This window comes from Cynocephalus volans, chromosome 11, assembly GCF_027409185.1.
Source record: "Cynocephalus volans isolate mCynVol1 chromosome 11, mCynVol1.pri, whole genome shotgun sequence".
Taxonomy (NCBI): Eukaryota; Metazoa; Chordata; class Mammalia; order Dermoptera; family Cynocephalidae; genus Cynocephalus; species Cynocephalus volans.
Genome location: NC_084470.1, coordinates 63,768,172 through 63,790,009, shown reverse-complemented (window position 1 = coordinate 63,790,009; position 21,838 = coordinate 63,768,172). Strand labels below are relative to the sequence as shown.

The 21,838-nt window shown below is 47.4% G+C and overlaps 1 protein-coding gene across 2 annotated transcripts in view; it reads right to left on the bottom strand.

Annotated features, from left to right (window-relative positions):
* CACNA2D3 (calcium voltage-gated channel auxiliary subunit alpha2delta 3) overlaps positions 1-19,707 on the bottom strand; it is an 828,419-nt gene extending 808,712 nt beyond the window's left edge. For both annotated transcript variants that reach the window (XM_063114014.1, XM_063114015.1), the window contains exons 1-2: positions 19,439-19,707; positions 18,702-18,783 (exon numbers count right to left, since the gene is read on the bottom strand). In XM_063114014.1, the coding sequence (XP_062970084.1) occupies positions 18,702-18,783; positions 19,439-19,560 (204 nt within the window). In that variant the 5' untranslated portion in view covers positions 19,561-19,707. The remainder of the gene's footprint in view (positions 1-18,701; positions 18,784-19,438) is intronic.
* Between the last annotated feature and the right edge of the window lie 2,131 nt (positions 19,708-21,838).

The following is a 21,838-nucleotide window of genomic DNA, read 5'->3' as shown; positions in this document are numbered from 1 at the left end:
GGATCAGTTAAAGACGAAAAAATGAGAGACAGAGAAGCTAAGAAACTGCTCAAGGCCACACACTACCTACAGCAGGAGCCAGGGTTCGAACCCACGGCCACCTTTTGGTCCCATAAACCTCACCCTCAGCTCCACTGCTCACATCTGGCCAAGCAGCCGGTGTTCCTGGGATGTGCTTGTCCCCCCGAGAGACCTCAGCTCTCCCTCCCTAGCTCCAGCCTGGACTGGGAACACAGCACACTTGCCAAATGAGTGCTGGCTTTTTTTTTTTTTTTTTTTTTTTTTTTGGCAGTTTAAAGCAATTAATGTCATTTAGTCAGGCGTGTTATTAAGTCAACATTCAAGGGAGGGTGGATCAGGGGAAATGAATATACCAGGTTATATAAATACCAATTTACTCACTGTCTAAAATATCACAGAACTTCATCATATGTCAAATATTTCAGTCCCTTTTATTTTTGCCTTTTACATTCAAAGATGACTCCACTCCCATACACAACTTTAAGAACAAGTCTGTGGGACAAGGACTCCCAGGAGATACATTAGCAAAAATGTAGAAGAGAATTTACTAAAACAGTATGTCATTTCTGCCTCCTCTGACATTGATGCTACTTTAATCTCCTCTTGGCCATTCAGCTAAGTCTTCTTTGTCATGTTCAGAGTTTGCACTATTATGAGTCTGCTGCCCTGCTAGATTGCACCAGTCTCCATACCTCCCTCTGCTCCAGCAGATGCTTGGCGCAGACAGGGGCAGGGCAACAGAAGTAGGTAGGATGGATTGACACTGGGACAAAATAAAAAGCAGAAAGTGTCACCCATCTCACGGTGGAGCAGAAGGGGAATAAGAGTGGATCTGCCATCTTCTGTAGCTGTGCTGACTCTCAGCACTGAAGGACCTTCGGGCTCTGTGGCATGCCGGCCAGGGAGAAGCAGCATCCAAGCCAGAGCTAGAACCTGGACCTCCAGACTCCCAGGCCAGGCCTGTGCCCTCTCAGCCCTGTGGCTGTCTGGTCCAGCCACATCATGTCCCCAAAACCAAAAGGAAAGGAAACCAAATTCACAACATGCAGATTCAGAAGGTAAGAAGATAAATTCTCAGTAGAAGGGAAAGGATAAACAAATTAACCTTCAGAAGATAAAAAAACAAACAAATATAAACATTGCATCTGGGGTGATGGCCTTGCACCTGGCTCTTCCATCACTTGGGACTAGTTTCCTCAAACACAGCACAAGAATGGAACATGACTCATGGGCTAGTTGTGAGGATCAACTTGAACTTAAAGGTCCTCTTCATGCACACACTCATTGTCCAAGCACTCGTGGGGCAACTCATGGGCCACACCCTGGCATGACAAGAAGGACAGGGCATCGTTCTCAGCCTCAGAAAGACGACCCCTGGTCAGGAAGGAGATGTGAAAATGAATAATTGCCCAGCAGGTACAATAACAAATTCCAGATGCAGTGGGGAGGCAGCCAATATAACATAGATGCAAAACACTTTGTAAATTCCCTAAGTGCTAAGTAAAATACCAGATGTTCTTAAGACCACTGCTCACCCTGTGCTTCCCAGACTGCCCTCCTCCACTCTCCACCCCCTCTCCATTCCTCCCCACTGCTCCCCATCATGCCACCCCCATATTACCTCTAGCTGGTCTTCCACACTACAGAGCCCAGTGGTAACACGTCGGACCAACTACAGTGGCTGCTGGACACAGGAAGAGGCAAATTCAAACACAGTTAAGAGTACAGGCTGCACATTCAGACAGCCCTCGGTTCAAGAATCAATACCACTGCTTACTAGCTATGTGACCTTGGGTAAGTCACAACACCTCCCTGAACTTAAGTGTCCTCCTCTAGGAAATGGCACTGTCAGAGTTCCTATCTCACTCTCATGAGATTGTTGAGAAGGTGAAATGAAATTTACACAACCAGCTTAGCACTGATGACTGGCTGATAAGCATTAGGTATCACCACCTATCATTACTGTTGAGGAAAACACAGATTTAGTCTTATAGATTGATGTTCCTCCTCCCAGAATAAAATTGAACTAGCCTATAATTTACCCTGGTAACACTTAGAGCACTGTTTTTTAACAGATTTATTAGGTTATGAGATCAATTTATTAGCCAGAGCCAGTCTTCTAAATGAACAGGATAAGATAGAATAGAATAGAACAGAACACAGGGTAGGGTAGAATAGAGTAGAACAGAGTCAAGTCCAGTCTAGTCGAGTCAAATAAAATAAAGTACAAAAGACACAATAACATAGAGTACAAAATACCAGATTACACTGCAAAGGATAAGGCTAAGTAATACTTCATGAAACCTGTGTTTCCCGTGTGAGGTCGTTTGTGATGAGTTGCAATGAAACATTTATTTCTTACTGTGGGCCATGGTCAAAAAAGTTTGAAAGGCACTGACTTAGAAAAAATGCAGATCTGTGCCCAGCAGGCCCCTGGGGGATCAATTCTTGTATCAGCGAGATTAGGAGCGGCCTTTTATGGGAAACAGATGGTGTCTTTCATACTGATGTTCACCAAACAATTTTCACTTACAGGGCTGGCTGGTAATCACAGGTCCCAGTAATCTTATTTGGTAAGAAGAAAAGCCATTGATGACAGGTCAACAAATTTCTCTACATCTCACAAATTGGAGAATGGCCCCTTCAACTGTACTCGGTGATTTCTAAATAAACTGCTTCAATAATCAGATGTGCACCTGGGTAACCTTCCGACTTAAAAAATAAAATAAAATGTCTGACTTGCCCAAAGCCCTCATTTCTATCACAGACAAAATCTCCATTTGTGCCATCCACACTGAGGAAGGCAGGAGCCAGAGCAAGCCCCTGTTCCAGACCTGGTTTAGGGGCAGAGCAGCCCCAGCCTCTGGTCCAGGACAACACAGACTCCACATACAGAGATACGTAAGCACACCACGGCAGGAGGATATGCACGGCAGAAAGGGAGGGAGGGAATGACTGGATCTCTTTAGGAGAAGCCAGAAGCCTTCTCAGGGGCAGGATGTAAACAGCATTTCTGAGTGTGATCCCTGTACCACCAATTCAGAATCACCTGAGATGTTGCTGTCATGCAGATTCCTAGGCCCAGGGCCAAGCTTACTGAGTCAGAATCTCTTGGGTTTGGACCCTGGAATAATGCATCTTAACAAGCTTCCATCTGACATCCTGTAGAATCAGGGCTCAGTGGCCAGACAAGGCAACAGGGTCAGCAGTGTAGACCAGCAAAGGCACAGAAGTGAGACCCAGAGGGATGCATGTGGGGAACATGGGCAGTGTGCAGTCACCGAAGCATTCAGGGTGAGGATGGGAAAGGTGGCCACTGCTGCAAAGGGATTTTGGTACCCAACACTGCTCCATGCTCCTCATGGAGGATTAATGGGTGTCTGTTGAAACAGGAAGGAAGGGAAGAAAACATTTCCAACATCTGGCCAAAAGCAAATGCATTCTTGTGAATCTGTTAGGACAGTTAAAGTATTCTCCCAAACCATGATATTCTACCCAAAATGAAGCATTTGATCATTTGAACCTGCACTGTGGAAAAGGAGAAGGTTGGAAGCCACAGGTTTCCAGATGGGTCATCAGTACTGAGTAGACAAATGCTAGACTACATTGTTCTGTCTCCTGCTCGCTTCACTTACACAGATACTGTTAAGAAGGAGAATTTCCCTGATGACACATTGGGACAAAATGTTTTCGCTGTTGGAAAGAGATACTTTGGAAGAACCTTTTCTGTAGGTGGAATTCGTACTTAAATGCAATTTAATCTGAGGAGAGGTTGCAAACACACCCTTTGGCAAAGGCAAGTGGCAGAGAGAACACAGGATATGGGGGGCGTGGAGACTCCGGGTTGCCTCCCTCTGTTCGCTGTGGCACATGGGGCCTTTCCCTCTCTCAGTGGTATCAACACCTGATGTCCAGGCAAGGGCCTGGGGCTGGAGTCAGGACTCCAGCATTCAGGGCCTGGCCCAGTCCTGATTTACCATGCAACCTGGGGCATGTCACTGAGCCCTGCTAGAGGGGCTTGTTCCCAAGACCTGCTCAGCTCCAAAATCCTCTTGTTCCCTTCTAATGAGTTGATCAGGCTCAGCAGGAAGGTGGAAAGTGGGTATCAGATCCTGCTTACTGCAGGCCACGTGGGTACTCTGCTGAGAAGAAATCACAGCAACCACAGAGGAGGCTTGTCCCAGGGAGGAGCTGGATGCAAGTCTCCTCCAAAAGCCTCAAAACACAGTACCTTGCTGGGTACTGAAGCAGAGGCTAGAGGTAGACATCTTTTAGCAAAATGGCCACTATAAAATCCATATAATTTAATTCCCACTTCCTAGGCAGCTGCTCCCCCACAGCTCAGAGGGGCTGTGCTCAGTGCAGGCTCTCAATGCATCCATGTGCTTGGTCTGAGGAAGAGAGAAGATAGTTGTATCTACAGAATGCAAATACAAATAAAAATAACCCAAACTCACTTTATGGCCTCTCACAAGGATTTCCTCCTGCATGAAAGTGCCAGAAATGGCCCATGCAGGTGCGGCCTTGAGACTGCGCCTAGGAATGTTCTGAGATGCTGCAGGTATGTGCACCGCATGGAGGAAATGCAGACCCCAAGAGCCTGCAATGCACAGACTCAGAAATTCAGTCCCAGAGATGTAAACAACAAACAAACAAACAAGAGGAAGCTCCTCGCTGAGAAGGCAAGGTCATGCTCAGCAAATACCACACACATGTCTTGGGGCTGGCAGGGCCTCCGAGGAGTCCAAGTGAAGTTCGTCTCCATGTGAAGGTGAAGGGGACAGAAATTAAAATTCACCTCCCTCCCCAGCATCACTGGGAATGTGGCGTTCTAGTGCTTTCTGGAATTAGCTGCAGCAGCTTCCTAATTGCCTCTGCCGCGTTGCCTCCCCCTGGTTGACGGTGGCGGCTGCGGCGGCCCCATCAGTCTCGCTTGGTGCTCCTCGGGCACCCGCCCGGCACTGCGGTGCTCCCGCGGCAGCTGCTCGTCTTGGTGCTGCAGAGGCACTGGGACCCCTCAGCCCAACTGGATGCTCTGGGTGAGACTCAGCTGGGTTTTTAGGGTGCTGGCCCAGATGGGAAGGGATACTCCCAGGGGCGAGGAGGTGCTCGCCCAGCTGGGAGAATAGGGAGCAGCTAGCTCAGCTGTCTAGCATCCCTCCTGGCACTGAAAGGGTTGTAGGCAAGGGACCTGCCTGCCGAGCTTCAGGGCTGGACTGCTGTCGCTGGAAGGCCGTCTCCACCCTGCAGTATCAAGGCCTGAAGCTGGGGCTCAGAAACCTGGCAATGGAGAGTGAATGGGGAAAGGGATGTGGAGGACCTAATGCTTTGCCTGCTCTCAACAGCATTCTCATTTCCTTCGCCGTGTGTGGGAACAACGGAAAGGCTGGGCTCTGCTATTCTTTCCTTTGTTTATCTGTACATTCGTGCAGGCCACACACAGCCACCCCTGAAGCCCACCCCATAGATAGCTCTGTGCTAAGTGCCAAAAAAGGACCCTCTCCCCATCAGAAAGAGCAAGCCTGCCCAGGGACTTAAGGTCTAGCTTACAAGCCTCCTTCTCACCCCTGCCCTTCACCACCAAAGGAGATGTGAGTCCTCAAGGTATCACACATCCCCAGTCCCCCAGACCTGCCAGGGGCACGGAAGGATCTGCCTAACTCATCCCATGCAAAATAAAACTGATCCTAGAGGGTCGAAGGGCTGTGGCCTTCAAGCTAGCTGTCAATTGTGCAGAAAAACGGAACTGTGGCTTCACTAAGATTAAAAAAAATAAGCACCTACGAACATCCAGGAACAACAAAGAATGGGGATGACACAAATCAAGAAGCTAAAATTGACTGGGCATTTCCTGTTACATGCCTCTATGCCTAATCCTCACCATGACCCCATTTTACAGGTGGGGAAGCTGGGGCCCCAAAGTGAAGCTAAGAAGGGTCTGGTTGGATCTCAGAGCCAGATCTGTCGGGTCCCAGGATCCTAGAGTGCGACCTGGCTCTTCCACACTATCATCCCTTACCATAACCCATTATACACAAAGGAAAATGTAACCCAATCCAACTAGATTCTCAGAAACACTTCTTTAGGAGTCAGACCTCTTGAGGGGAGAAGTGACCCTCAAAGGAAACCAAAAGACAAGCAGCATCATTTTATCATAGGAAACAGGAGAACTATGTGGAAAGCTACAGGGCTCAGTGGGCCCTCCCCTCATTTCAGCTCTTGGCCCTTTTCAATTCTCTCCTATGAAAGCACATGGCAGTGTACCCAAGCAATAAGATTAAGAATTCCACTGGGGAAAAGAAAGGGCAGGGAAGAAGTTCCCACCAAACCCCACAATGAGCCAATCCAGATGGCTGATCCTGAGAAATACTCAAATGCCTCTCTCTCCTCTGACCCCACCCCACCTGAACTGGCATACACAGGACCCAGGCTCAAAGCTTGCCTGTGCCACTTGGAGCTGTGGAGCTGTGGGCAAATTTACATTCTCTGTCTCAGTTTCTGCATTTCTAAAATGGAGTTGATAATAGAACTGACTTCAGAGGTGGTTGTGAGAAATTAGATGATATATTATAAATTAAGCACAAGGCACAAAATACAAACAAAGCACTTATTACTACTTCCTAAGAAGCCCTTGTAGGGCTCAGTCATGGGAAGCTTTGGTGCAGGTCTCCAACCACGGCTTCCAGTTAACTGCTCCCAGTAGACAAACTGCAGCCCATATGTCCCAGTATATGGAGGCAACTCCTTGCAAATAATAATAATTATAACAACAATGCAACAGTAGTCCACCTTTTTTAAATAGTGTGAGCCTTGTTGCTAAGCATCTTTCATGCATCTTCTCATTTGGGCCTCTCAATTCCACTCTAGAAGTCAGTGCCACTGTGCCCATTCAATAGATAAGAACACTGAGGCTCAGCGACTGACTTGTCAGGGTCATTTGACTAGTCAACAGTAGCACCTGGATTCAATCCAGTATGGCCTGACTCAGATTCAGACTCTCAACTCTGCACAATTCTGCCTTCCCAAGACCAAGCCCCTCTCTTAAAAATAGATTTTTAAAAGTCAATCCTCTGATTTCTTTCTACACCTATATATTTTTTCTATTCATATGGCACTTGTTTTAAGCAAAAAACTGAAAACCTTGCAGTTCAAGTAGAAAATCCAGCTATGGCTCCACAATTTTGAAATTCCTGTTCTGGGAGATGTGTATCATTGGCTTTTTTCAAAAGATTAGTGAGCCGTGAATCCTCTCCTGAGAGGATTACATCTTATTCCCGGGTGACCAGGTGACTCCTGATGTTCTGAAATACTCAAACTTGGCCACAGACCCTTGGATTTTTTTTTTTTAATTTTATTTTGTCGAAATACATTGTGTTTGATTATTGTTGCCCCTTACCAAAACCTCCCTCCCTCCTCCCTCTCCTCCCTCCCCCCCAACAATGTCCTTTCTGTTTGCTTGTCGTATCAACTTCAAGTAATTATGGTTGTTATATCTTCTTCTTCCCCCCCCCCGGTTTTTTTGTGTGTGTGTGTGTGCGTGTGTGTGTGAATTTATATATTAATTTTTAGCTGCCACCAATAAGTGAGAACATGTGGTATTTCTCTTTCTGTGCCTGACTCGTTTCACTTAATATAATTCTCTCAAGGTCCATCCATGTTGTTGCAAATGGCAGTATTTCATTCGTTTTTATAGCTGAGTAGTATTCCATTTTGTAGATGTACCAAATTTTCCATATCCACTCATCTGAAGATGGACATTTGGGCTGGTTCCAACTCTTGGCTATTGTAAAGAGTGCTGCAATGAATATTGGGGAACAGGTATACCTTCGACTTGATATTTCCATTCCTCTGGGTATATTCCCAGCAGTGGGATAGCTGAGACCCTTGGATTTTAAATCAGTTACCAGCATTTATTAACAAAAGGAAACGGCCCATGTCTATAAGACACTCACACGTGCACGCACATATGCACACAAACATCCTTTACTGGTTGCCTGATAGTGACTCACCTGAAGTATGCCATCTGAGTCGGTGTGCAAGTTCTGTATTATAAAAGCAAATTACAATAGCATTCCAACAGGAGCCCCAGCCAAAGTCAAGAAGAAAGAATATTCAAACTTCAGCATTACCATCCCAGAAGCAAATGACTATCATTTATATCAGTGGGACAAAAGTCCATGCCCGTTGAGCTGTTTGCACATGATGCAGTCGCATTGCACTAATGGACATTTCACTAATAATGGAAGCCAGTAGGAGGCTGAGAGTTAAAGCTGTATGTTATGACCCGCAGCCGAAGATTACCTGCCTCCAGTGAATTTACTGCTTCCGACACCTATTGTTCTTTTCTCAATATTTTTCCACCTCTGCCTCAACAAAGCACAATGGAAAAGGCACTATGGATAGTACACACAAAGAACCAGACGCCTGCTCCGTATTTCTAACTTTCACTTTGTTTTGCAAATTATAGTACAATGTTATATAGCAAGAGCAAACTTTAATCCCACAACTGCCCACCTCTGCTGTGCAAGGGACAAGATTAGGAGGATCTGGGAAAGAAAGCCAAAAAGAAATCCACCTACTTGAGGACATAATAAATGCTTTTGTTTGTCACTGAGCCCTGTCACATTAAATGTGCATGACATACATCGCCTTAATTTTATGAACTCATCATGGGATCAAAGTGACAAAAATTCCAAGAGTGTCTCTTGTTCATTAATAATGAAGCAGGACAGTATAAATAACGGAGTGGCCAGAGAACTAAGGCTTCCCCTGTGCCACACATTGTTCTAAATGACTTCTTATGTGTTTTATCATTTAATCCTCCCCAAAGCTCTACAACACAGGTACTTTTATTATTTGTTCCATTTTATCAATGAGCAAACGAAGGCCCAGGGAAGTAAAGTTAGCAATTGGCAAAGCAGAATTCAACCCCAAAGCCCACGCTCTTTTTTAAAAATCTCTTTTCAGCTGTACATAGCTCACTGTAATAGAAATCTAGATCCTTCTAAAACCAGACATTTGCTTCTGTCCTGGGAGCCAGCTGAGACTTAGCAGCCACAAGAAAATTAGGAAGAAAATGCAGGGTCAAGTTTACAGCATGGGAGGGTCCAGACTCGGGAATTCCACAGGCCAATTATTCCTTTCATTCCATTTTAACGTTAGCACAACACAACACCAAAGTCTCAGGAAAATAAGTCAAATCATCACGTGTAGGATGCATGCACCCGATATATTCAGCGACCTAAGCAAACATGAACAGCAGGTTTGACTTTTCAGGGAAAACACAAGGGGAAAATGCTCCCTGGTTTCTGCAGAGAGTTGAGTCCTCGTGATGAAGCTGCCGATTGAATCCTGGTCAGGAATTCCACAAGGTCACTCTCTCCCCTGGCATTTCCACCTTCCTGCCTGGGAATTATTGAGGCTACCTGATACCACCTGTCCCCTGCCAACCAGGGGCCCACCAATCAGCCCTGACCAGTCTCCTTTCGGAACTGTTCTTGTCCCACGGCAGGCACAAGCCCACACTAGCTTCTGGAGCCCCAGCAGCTCACAAAGCTGCTCTTTGCTGCCAGAAGAGCACACATCTTGAAACCCCATCTAAGTACAAGGCATCTGGAGGAAGGAAAACAGTGAGGGCATTGACATCCCAACCCACCTTGGCCCTGCCCATCTTGCTACGGGTCCTGGAGATGTAACTCCAGCCCCAGCTGAGGTGGGATCAGCCCACACAGCAGGAATATGCTCCAGAAGAATCAGGGGCTTGGGGCTCCAGACAAACCTGAATTGAGTCCCAGCCCCACCACGTAGCAAGCTGTCCCACCTCCCCCAGCCTCAGGCCCTACTTATGGGAGGCAGATAATATGAGCAACCTCACAGTGGCAGTAAGGACCAGATCAGATGTCTTACATTAGCTGCTTTAATACAGATGATGCTCAACTCATACTAACAAGCATTTCCTTCCTCTGCAGCCCCAGTCAACACTCTCCTGTTTACGTGAGCCAGTTATGACCTTGGTGGATTTTGGGAAGCCACCAGGGCCGTCAGACTCTGTAGTTCTGCAACATTTGTGGGCACAGACAGCTCTTGGGCACTTTTCTGAACTACTGTCCCACATGGAACCACCAAAGCTTAAGTACATTTATTTTCGTCACTGACTTCTTATTGACTTTCAGTGCTGATTATGATGGATTTATGCACAAATAATTTTTTAAAGTTATGCAGCTACCATAGCAAAAAACTACCCCCATGATTTCAAAGGGTTGCTACCTATGTTTACACAAAGAGGGATGGCAGGTTTCACTCATTCACCATCTTGAAGGAGACCAGCATAGGACTGCAGATGCTCAAGGCTAAACACAACAACAGAACATGCCAAGGAAGTGCCGAAGAGGCGGGCAGGGCTAGCGGGAAACAGCCAAAGAACACAGGGTGCCCTTCGTTGTCTCCTGCGGGTTGGTGACAGATGGCAGTCCCCACAGACCACTTTACCTCCCTGCCCCTGACTGGAGGAAAGACTGGCCTGCACCGTGAGGTGCCTTGTCCTGCAGCTGGTCTCCAGCATCACTCCCCAGGAAGCCACTGGGAGAAGTCTATAGTTCTCCACGGCCTAGCAGGGAGAATTCTCCCAGGAGGAAATGCCTGGAATGCTGTCCAAGAGGGCATTTGGAGTAAGAAGTGTCCACAGCCGGCTTCTGAATGCACTCCCACAACAGGGCAGATAGCTGGATGTGCTGGGAACTTCTGCAGCTTAAGGGCCTCTGGGCTGTGGGACAGATGTGGCCATTTCCTCAGCCTGTCCCACTGCCCAGATGGCAGGACAAGCGAGGGAGGAGATAAGAACCCCAATTCACCAGGTGACAGATTCCCTGGGCATCTTCCCTCACCCTCAGGGAGAGTGGAACTGACAGCAAGAGCAAGAGTGCACATCCCGACAGAGGCAGGGACCTCTGCAGCTCTCCTGCTGCTCTGAGCTATTTGGCTCTCCTGCAGGTACCAGGTGGGGATAACCTTCCTACATACCAACACCTGGCACTCACTCACTTGCTCACTCACTTGCTCACTCACTACGTCCACATGTATATACGGGTCTAGGCTCCATAGATGCTCAATGAAGGTTACTGAAGAGCTTTTATTTGTGCATTGCGACTAATAATGGCCACAGCAACTTGCTGGCAGGAGGCTTTGATGTGCCAGGCACTGTGCTAAGTGCTTTGCTTGTTTTATTTCATTTAATCTTCATCACAGCCTGAAAGATAGAAGGTATTGGTCTCCTTTTCCATTTAAGAGTACAGGTTGGGAAATGCAAAACTACAAGGTGACCCAGCTAAGAAATGGCAGATCTGGGACTCAAATCAAAGACTATCTCACTCCAAGACCATGTCCTCTGAGCTGTTATCCCAGGCTTTAATTGTTTCTGCATTAATTTCCTAGATGTTATCTCATTTAATCTTCCCAAACACATGTGAGATAGAGAAATGCAGGTATTATTCACATTTTTTTCACATAGGAACTGAGGTCAAAAAAGATCATACAAAGATGAGGGAATGTAGCACTGTGGCCTGATATTCAGTCTCCAAAAGCCTAGCCCAGTCATTTGGGGAGCTGCTTAACTTCTGTGAGCCTCAACTTCTAAATCTGTAAAATGGGGTGAATGGCAGTCCTTGACTCATTAGCTTGTTGGGAGAATTTAACAGGATGACATATGTAAAGTGCTTATCATAATACCTAGAATGAAGAAACTGCAGAGCGAATGCTAACTGTTTTTACTATTAGATTAAGCTACTAGTTTTTTACTATTAGATTAAGTACCCAAGGCTACTCAGGAAATGCATACAGAAAAGAAAATGGCACCATTCCTAGGCCTTTAACAACACACCATCTCCAAAGACATCCATCCCTGAAAATGCTCCAAACTCCCGACGTATTACTATGTAGCTCATAAAACAAGAAAATGATTTCATTGCAGATGGAACAAAGGTAGGCAAAGGAAGCCTCCTAGACTGAATGCGCTGAAAGGATGAGCTACCTAGCTGGAAAAAGAGAAAGCCAGAACGAGCACAGCCTGTCCCCAGGTCTTAGCCAAGGCCCAGTGGGTCCCATATTTGGCTTAATGCTCTGCTGTTACTATATTGAAACTCCTAATAATTTTCTAACGGGGGTTCCACATTTTCCACTGGGGCCTGCAAGTTGTGTAGCTGGTCCTCGTCTCAGCAGGTCCTCAGACTCCAGCTGCCTACAAATCCCAGATGCTGCACAAATCCATGCCTAGTGGGCTGGGTGTCTCAGTGCTGTCCTAGCACCCTGTTCACTCTCTCAAGCCAGCCTCTCTAGCAGCTCAGGAGGACAAGAACAGGCTTCCCATCAGCAGGAAGCATCTGGCACATTCTGTGATGAGCAGCATCCTTTTTTTTTTTTTTTTTTTTTTGTCTTTTTTGTGACCGGCCACACCGCACTCAGCCAGTGAGCACACCGGCCATCCCTATATAGGATCCGAACCCGCGGCGGGAGCGCTGCTGCGCTCCCAGTGCCACACCCTCCCGAGTGAGCCACGGGGTCGGCCCAGCAGCATCCATTTTTATTGTCACGGGCACACACACACACAAACTTAATAAGTATAACGGTAACAACATATGCAAGCTCCGAGTATCGACTGACAGTTGTTTCACCTAAAATGGATAATCAGAATACCTGTTTTGTGAACCCACAGCATTTACCGCCCTGCCCAACTTGCCTGTCCAGATCATTTACATGGATAACAGCTCTTTTAACCTTGAGCAGCTACTGTTTTTCAATACATGGTGCCAAGACAAATACTCCGGAGTGCACAAAGTGACGAAATGGCCATCTATTTCTTGTCAGGAGACAATGCACTCCTTTTCAATATGGCCCTGAAATGCGCACTCATCATTTGGCTTCTGAGTTGTTTATTTTCATAATCTAGATTTGGGTAACCAGGAAGCTATGCAACATATAAATTTAATACACCTTACACATTTAATGTCTTATTTAAACAGCCTTTGAACAAGCACCCAAGGAGTGTTGTTCAAAGCATATGGAAATTGAAATGTTGACCATTTATTAGAAATGTACTAGACTCTCTTCAAAGTTGTATTTGTAAAATTTCTTTCTTCTAAAAACTAAACAAGCTGGCTACATATATAAAAGTCTCCTGTAACACACCAGCTATACAAATGCCTGATGCACCAAGGGCAAGATGCAGCACAAGCCAGTGGACTGCATTAAAGAGGGGTCTTTGAGTCCGGCTTTACATTTCAGGAGCAACACCCTCAGATGGAATCTGCCGGTCACTAAATACTCATTAAAATCACGAGAAATTGAGCACCCCCCCTTCCTCACTACGTCATTTTCTTCCCCTAAAGGAGAAACTAAGTTGTGTTTAATGGACCAAAGAGGACTGATAAAGATTCTATCAGTGTTGCCAGAAGCCTGACATTAGGAACTTTTCAAAAGCTTCACTGCAGTCACTCGAGATGAAACATAGGCCATTATGTTTCTTGTATAAAAATTACACTAAAAGGGGAAAAAATTCCATGTGCTAATTCATAGGCTGGCATTTTATAACATTGCTTGGATAAAGAAAAAGCTCTTCTGTTGGCATTTACAATGGCAAATCTGGATTAATGGCAGATCTGAAACAAAGGATTCTGGGTGAGAATGCTCGTTTCTTTAAGTAAGCCCAACATACCAGGTTGTTTATTGATCAACATAAGAGGAAGTACTAAACACCAAGTGAGGATCAAAGACTGAAAAAGGCTAAAATCCCAAAGTTGCACTTCTGTGGATATGTGTTTCAAACTGGGAAAACGAAACACCTGGTCATTCTGATACACAGCTACGTCCTTACCCAAAACTGGAAATACTAATTGTGCTTACCCATACTGGACAGATTTCATCATTATGAGGTGGTTTGGTATTCATGTGTTTCCCTAAAATCACACTAGTATTAGGATTAATTAATAAACTAATTAAAATCAGCATGAGATCGCTGTACTAATTGATCAAAATTATAACCACATTGGAATAAAAATCTGAAGTATGCCTCTAACCAGAAAACCATGTCTATATTTTCATTTTCCCTTAGTTTTGATTAGCATCTGTCAATCTCCTGAGCAACACAGGCTTCAGTAGCTCCTAATGAGAGCAAAAGCAACATAGAAATATATCTGACAGAAAAGAACTTTAAAGAAAGAGAAAAAGAACGAAAAAAAAGAAAAAGGAACAATGAACAAAAGAAGCTCAGACAAAACCTTAGCAAGTAACCAAGTGTGAGTTCACCAGTGCAATTAGATGTATGAATAAGGTGTGCAAGCTGAATGCTCACTGGTCTACCCTGCTCTGCTAAATGTGCCGGTGATTGGACTAATGAGACCAGTAAACTGACCTGAAAGATTGAAAACTGTCAGTTCAGAGATTTCAAGGCTTTTAAAAATAATCTGTTGGGGGCAAGTCCAGTAATTTGAAGTGATGCCATGAATTAAAGCATCAGCAGCCTAAGCTGAACGCATTTATCTTTTGGTATGACAAGTAAACTGTTTATTCAACAAAAATGTTCGGAGAAATAGCGCCTCCCCCATCAAAGCAATCAGTAGAGTGTCAGGCTTCCTACAGGCAGCAAAGTACTGCTATCCAGTTCCTGATAAGCTAATACTCCTATTTAATTATTTAAAAGTCCATCGATTTCCACATTGATGAAAAGTCATAATTATAAAAATGGCTTAAAGAACCAACCTTTTACTTTGCTGACTCTGTCCTGTGGAAGACACATCACGTCTATGTATTAAAGCCACTCTCTCAATAAATAGTTGATAACTCAAAAACCTGATTGTACATTCCAAGAAGTGCATGCTTGGTAAGTGCTGCACAAGGCGTCTGAGGTAAATGTCAATTCTTTTCCAGCATTAATAGCAGACACACATTACCTGTATTTCCGCTGTATATTTATCATCACAATTCTGGAAAATGTAATTAGAACCCCTCATTCCCATGAACATTGATTCCCTGAATGAAGGTCTAAATAGAATGAACAACCCAGCTCCAACAGAATTCTCCCTATGGAGGATGAGATGAGAATCACGCCAGTGGAATGCCTTTCATTGTGGATGTTAAAGGTGTGGAGCCCAGGAGTTTACAGCTTAAGTTCCCAGACCTACTGAAATGTGTCTCACTGAATCCCAAAATATAGAGGTACTGAAACTACGCCTCCCCAAAAGAACAATGTGCATTCTTTGGGGAAAATGAAGCAAGAGAGAAGCAGCTAAACACTGCCATGAATATGTCAAATAGGAAAGTTAATTAGGAGTTGAAATGAATGGAAACCCCTGCAGTATATGCCAGCTAAGGAAGAGAGCATACACACTGGCACTTTCCTTCCAAGGGCCTGCTATTCTTTAACAACAACAAAACCTCTCAAGATAAACTCCAGCTCCAACCTACAAGACCCACAATCTTCCACTCTGTACTGAAAAGACACAACTTTGCTAAAACATAGCGTACTGCATTTTATAAAGTCAAAAATGTCCTCTCTATAAGGAATGAATATGCTGCTATTCTTGTGCTCAGCAAAGACAAAAAGAAGAAAACATAGGAAAAGTCTGGCATTGAATACCTAATTATCATAAGCTAAAGTAGTGAAAGCCATGGTATCAAACACAGAAACAATTGATAAAATATTCTCCTTTCTGAAGCCATGACAATGAGGTACATTGTTAAATGTTTGTGCTCACATTGATGAAGTCAGTAATAATGCTGCTACCTCAAATTATATTACCTTATAAAAACATGTTACCAAAATGGCAGTTTTCCCAGTCTCCAAATACCTTAAAATAGATGGCCAATTATTATTTAACTTATATTCACAATAACTACTTTGCAAAGTTTATGCCTTAGTACAGAAATTACTAAACTCACATTCTAAAAATGAACATATCACATCAATTCACAACATCAAGTGTCAATTACAGAAACTACATAAAATACATAAAATCATGCAGTGGTATACAGTATCTTACTTAACTGAAAATCAAGTTTAAATGTCCATGCCTTAAAAGTTCAATTACAATCTATTATGCAACATAATATTGTCACCTTTGAGTTCCCTTAATATTGTATTAACACATTTTCCAACCAAGTTTTCTAACTCATTTTGAAAGCATCTTAATTGTTAAGGACACAGCAATGTGATGGATAAATGTGATGATTAGAAGAGTAATTCCTCAGGGGCCGGCCCCGTGGCTCACTCAGGAGAGTGCGGCGCTGGTAGTGCCAAGGCCGCGGGTTCGGATCCTATATAGGGATGGCCGGTGCGCTCACTGGCTGAGCGTGGTGTGGACCACACCGAGCCGAGGGTTGCAATCCCCTTACCAGTCAAAAAAAAAAAAAAGAAGAGTAATTCCTCAGTAAATGGCCAGAAATTTGAAAAATACGTAAGAGAGAGGCACTGTCTCCTTGCTTTTCCAAATTATATTACGCCTCCCACACTCTGAGCACCTTCAGATATTTTCCCATTCACACTCTGAACTCTCTAAACCAATGTTCTTTGCTAATTTCAAGAATACAGTCACATTTGAGGGCGATGGATCAAGACGGCCAAAAGATTTCTGCAAAAATACTCCCCAAGTTGTCTAATATGCCCCTTCCATCACTCATGAAAGTCCTTGTCAAGCAACCCAAAGCAATGGGTATTTCAGGACCCCCGCAGTACATGATTGTGATCCAAGTGCTACAGCAGATACCCACCCTGGAACCTAATGCCAAGCAGCACTTTACCTTCCCCTCGCATCAGATTACAAAATGCTAGGCAGCAGCAAGAAATGACAACAAAGCCATAAACAGCTGGAAATAATTACACAATTGTCAAGCTGCAAACACAACAAAAGCAAAGCAAAGATAGTGAATTCAATATCAGAAAGGATGCTGATGAGAAGGTAACAGAAGCATTTTAGCTGTTTCCAATTTGCTGTTATAGAGTAGCCAATAATAGGGTTGATGGGGTTTTGTGCAGTATGTGTGTGTATATGTGCAGTATGTGTGTGTGTTAACTTCAGAGAGAAGGAAAAAACATATTTCATGTGCTCCTGCAAAATGTGAGATAGAAGATATATAAGCACAACCAAAAAATCATTCACAGACTCTGAAGGCATTCTTTCAGAGTTGCTACAACTGCAACATGCAGATGAGAAATATTTCTTTAAAGTTATACAAAATGTTCTCTTCTTTAAAAAAATAAGGAAAATACACAGGCAATGCCACAGTCCAGAACTCTTCACATAAAACATGACAAGCAGGCACACTACCAAAGCAGAGTATGGACTGGTCCAGATTAAAAGAATACCAGGGAAAGAAGCAGTTTCTATAAACTCTGAGGTGGGTCACAGGTATGTAAATTGTCACCTTCCATAAAGGCATATTATAGCCTTAAGTTTTATCAACTGCCTATATTCAATGAACTCCTTCCCAAACAACAGAATTCAGCAAAAAATCTTTCCATGGTTTCAAGGAATATAGCCACTGGCAATTTTTAAGCTAGAATAATTTCAGTCATTCCATTGTGGGCTGATGCTTTATTATGATATTTGGATTTCATATGACAAACTGTTTCATATAATGTCCCCAAAAATGCTACTCTCTGAAGTGGAATGCCATAAATAAAATACGTACTTGGTTACCAGGCAGCATGCATAACACATATGGTACATTGGCCAAAAAACACATTTAAAAATGCTTAAAAGTTAACTTAACAATTTAAGCTGTTTGTACCCATTTTCAGAGAATTATCCTGTAAAGGCCAAATTTATTTTCTGTCATCATGAGAATATTTTGATTAATCCTGTTGATTTGCTAACGTGGAATTTTTTTAGCCCCTCTAAATTCTCTTTCCCAACCTGCTTTTTTTCTCTCTCTCTTTAATTTGTGGAGGGGAGAACGAAGGACCATGTATCTCACAATGTAATTTTAAGCATAATGCTCCCTGTTTGAATTAAAATTGATGCAGCTTCTGATAAAAGCCTAATAATCAATTCTGCATTCTCATTACTCTCCAGAATTATACGGAGGAAGACCAATTTCTTAAGTTTGTGGACTACTCTCATAGGTTATTACCTGGCAGTGCAGCTGAGTGGAAAGATAACCACATTCATTCTCCTTATCTGTAATGATGTAATGCATCCCAGCCCTGGGTCTGGATGATTGGGGAATAATGGGATTGTACAAGTCCGGGGATGACAAACAATAGTGCAGCGTTTTTCTCTGATACACTGAACCCCACGCCTCCAGTGCAAGGTGAAAGGCATCATAGAATAGGCACTGAGTCTACCCCTTGGATGAAGTTAGCATTTTTTGGCCAGAGGAGCATCTGCTCGCACACTGAAACAGCAATACCGACACTGTGAGGAGAGCCATGCAAAAACACTGTTTCCGAGCCCCAGCCAGGGCAGTGATAGTGAGTATCCTGCTTTTCTTTGTGTTTAGAATCAAGTGTCATCTAAAAATAACCGGTTGGTAGGGAGAAGTCACTGCACAGTACAATGCCAAGAAACCGGGGGATCAGAGACTCCTCTGATAACTGATGCTGCTCGGGGCTCACGTTTGTTTGGAAAACTAAATCTGCCTCCATTTTCTGTGCTGGAAAAAATCATCACTTCCTGCCACCACAGAAACCTTACCTTTTGCAGAAGCTGGGAGCCCGAGTACTTAGCAGCAATGGATTTTATCTCCCCACCAAAAGCCGAGGCCCAGAGCTTCACCCTTCAGGGAGAAAGAGCACAGGAAGAAATGTCACACCCGTGTCACAGTCCACACACACGTACACGCACACATGGGGCTGTGGCTGAAGGATCGGGGCGATATAATATTAAAGAAAAGAAAAGAGAAAGAGAAAAAGCGCTGTGGTAGAAACTGCTAGCACCAAACTGCAGAGTGCAGCGCGGAAGGGGATCCGAGGGGGGTCACACAGTTGAGAATGCGCCAAGTCTGGCCGGCTCTCTGGAAAGACCACTGGGTTTCATTGGAATGATTTCCTCACATTCGACCACCCAAATTGGGCATCACCTGGCGGCAAACACTAGTGGGAAGAAATCCACCCCCGCCCCCCACAAAAAGAAGAGGGGGGTAAATTAAACGGCCCATGGAAGTTGCTTTAGGTAAACAGGCTGCAAAGTTGGTACTGTCACTTGAGCTGAGCCTCTCCAGGTCTCACTCCCCAACCCCAGGGAAGCGGCAAGACCATCCCACCCCGGCCTCGCCGCCCGCCCCACACTGGTCCAGGAAGGCAGGTGCTAGAGGCAAGGCCGACGCCCGCGGCAGGTCCTGCCCAGCCGCACCTGCAGACGACCAAACTTGGGCACAGTGGGTCGCGGGCGGCCGGGTCCCCTCCCCAGGCGTCGCACGACCCGGCACTTACACAGAGAGCGGGATCTGCTGCTCCGAGCGCACCACGTCCCCCAGCGCGGCGTAGAGAAGCACGGCGGCAAGGAGCGCGGAGGCCCCCCGGGACGCGCGGCGCTGCGAGCCCGGCCCGGCCATGCTGGGCTCCCTGTGACGCGCCGGCGGCGGCGGCGGCGACCAGAGCAGCCGCGGGGAGCAGCGCGGAGCGGGCGGTGGGCGAGCGCTCGCTCTGGGCTGCCTGCTCCGCGCCGCGCCGCCCCGCCTGCCTCTCGCGCGCCGGGCTCACTTGGGGAGCAGAAAAAGGAGCGGGGGGCGGGGGAGGGCGGAGAGGCGGAGGGAGGGGAGAGGGGGGAGAGGGAGGCGGGCGCGGGAGGAGGGCGGGAGGAGGGCGGGAGGCGCGCCTCTCACGGCGGCGGCCGCCCGGCCCCGCCTCGGCGGCCCCGGGGAGTCCGGCGGGCCGCGGCGGGAGGGTGGGAGGCGCCGAGCGGCGGGGACTCGCAAACTCCAGTGCCCTTGGCCGCGGCGGAGCGCGCCCTGCCCCGCCCGGCCCACTGCGGCCGCCGAGTTCTTTACAACTCCGCAGTCAGTCCGCCGCCGCGGGCTCGACTCTCCGGCTGGCCCCGGGCCGTCCCCGGGCCCTGGCGACCCGAGCGGGGGGGGGGGGGCGCAGGAGGGAGGCTAAGGGCCCGGCGCGGTGGCCCGCACTTTGCAGTGGCGGCTGGAAGCGGGCGCCGCGCGCTCAGTCGGCCCCTGGGTTGGACCGGGTCTCGAGCCGCGGGGCCGGGTGCAGCGGAGCCTGGAGGTGGCGCGACCCCCGCCCCCGCCGCGTAATTTTCGGGAGAGAAGGGAGCGGGGCAAGAAGCAGAAGTCTGAGGAAGGAGCCGGGGCTCGCGGCGGCGGACGGGGTCGCACGCGGGGCGGAGCGGGGTGGAGCCGGCGCTGGGGGCTCAGGGGCTCTGGAGAGGGCACTGCTGCGTGACCGCCCGCAGCTGCTCCTGTGGCCGCAGTGCCCGGCAGGGGAAGGTGTAAGGGACGGCGCTGTCACCGCCGCGCGGGTGCACGAACGCGGGGCTCCGAGCATCGTCCGCAGCGCCGCAGCCCCTGGTGCGCCCGACCGCGGGCCGGGGGCTTCCGAGCAGCTGGCGCTCTCACCGGCTGCGGCCCGGGGTCCGCACGCCTGCGGCGAGTGGCGGTGGCCAGGGTGTTAGGGCTGGGAGAGGAAGCAAATGTGGCGCCGAGGCCACCCTGACCGGCGGCGACCCGAGCCTGGGGTCACCTGCTCCCCGCTCTGGCATCCACCCCACGGGGCAGGAGGCAGCCGAGCGCCGGCGGAGGCGCTTTCTGGCTGCCCGCAGCGGACGTGCGAGGTGAAGGGAAGTCGGGGAAACCCTTGGGCACCGGGGATCCAGGCTTCCCCGCGGCCTCTCTCGCCGCAGCCCCCACCTTGGGACCCGGCTTTCTGAGCTCCTCACCCCCGCGTGAGCTCTGGGGTGTGACTGGGAACTTTGTGGACCCCTCGCGCGGGCTGGCGGTAAAGATCGACGCGAGTGAGGCTGAGTCATCCTCGGCCGGCCAAGCGCAACTCCGGTGACCCGGCGAGCCGCGCGCCCGCTGCCTGGGCTCTCCTTATCCGCACGCCTTTCTGCAACAGGGGTTTTGCGTTCTGCCCTGTCACTCGGCCTCGGCCTCAGCACCCTCAAGTTACAGAGAAGTAAGGGTGAGCTCCAGCTTCTGCCGGCTGGTGACGGGCTAGGATCCAGGCCGGTTCTCCTGCCCAGAAGTCCCCGGGAAAAGTTGCCCCAGTAGGTGTTGGGTTTGATCTCAGAGTTGACTGCGAGGGCAGAAGGACTGCCGAGGGCTATTGGTGCTTTTTTCGAGTGCGGGCAGACCCCAGGCTTCCGTGGGCTCTGGGCACTCGCGCTTCCACCTCCGGGCGCAGCGCAAGAGACGGGCCCCACCGGGGGAGCGCCAGGTGCACCCCGCCCGTGGGCAGTGTCTACTATCTCCACGGATGACTGGCTGATGATAATGAATTCTCCGCTTCTGTGCACACTTCCCGCCTATGGAAGCGCGCCAGGTCTTCCCAAACCGAACCAAGCGCGGCCCGACCCCGAGGCAAGTGGTCCGGATGGCTGTGACGCTCAGATGGAAGACTGGAAGAAAATTAATTTTCCCATCAGAACACAGGAGCCTTCTTTCCAAATGAATACATGAGTGAGTGAACGTATGAGTGAGTGCATACTAGCCCTTATCACTAAGGCTTCATCAGGTACCTGCATGGCACCTCCACGATAAGGGCCTTCCGGTTCACTTGTGAATCCGGTCAATAGCTGTCAAGCATCTTCTGTGTTATGGGCACAGCAGGATGTGCTGGGAGCCAGTGATGAACAAACCAGGCGACCAGCCCTCATGAAGT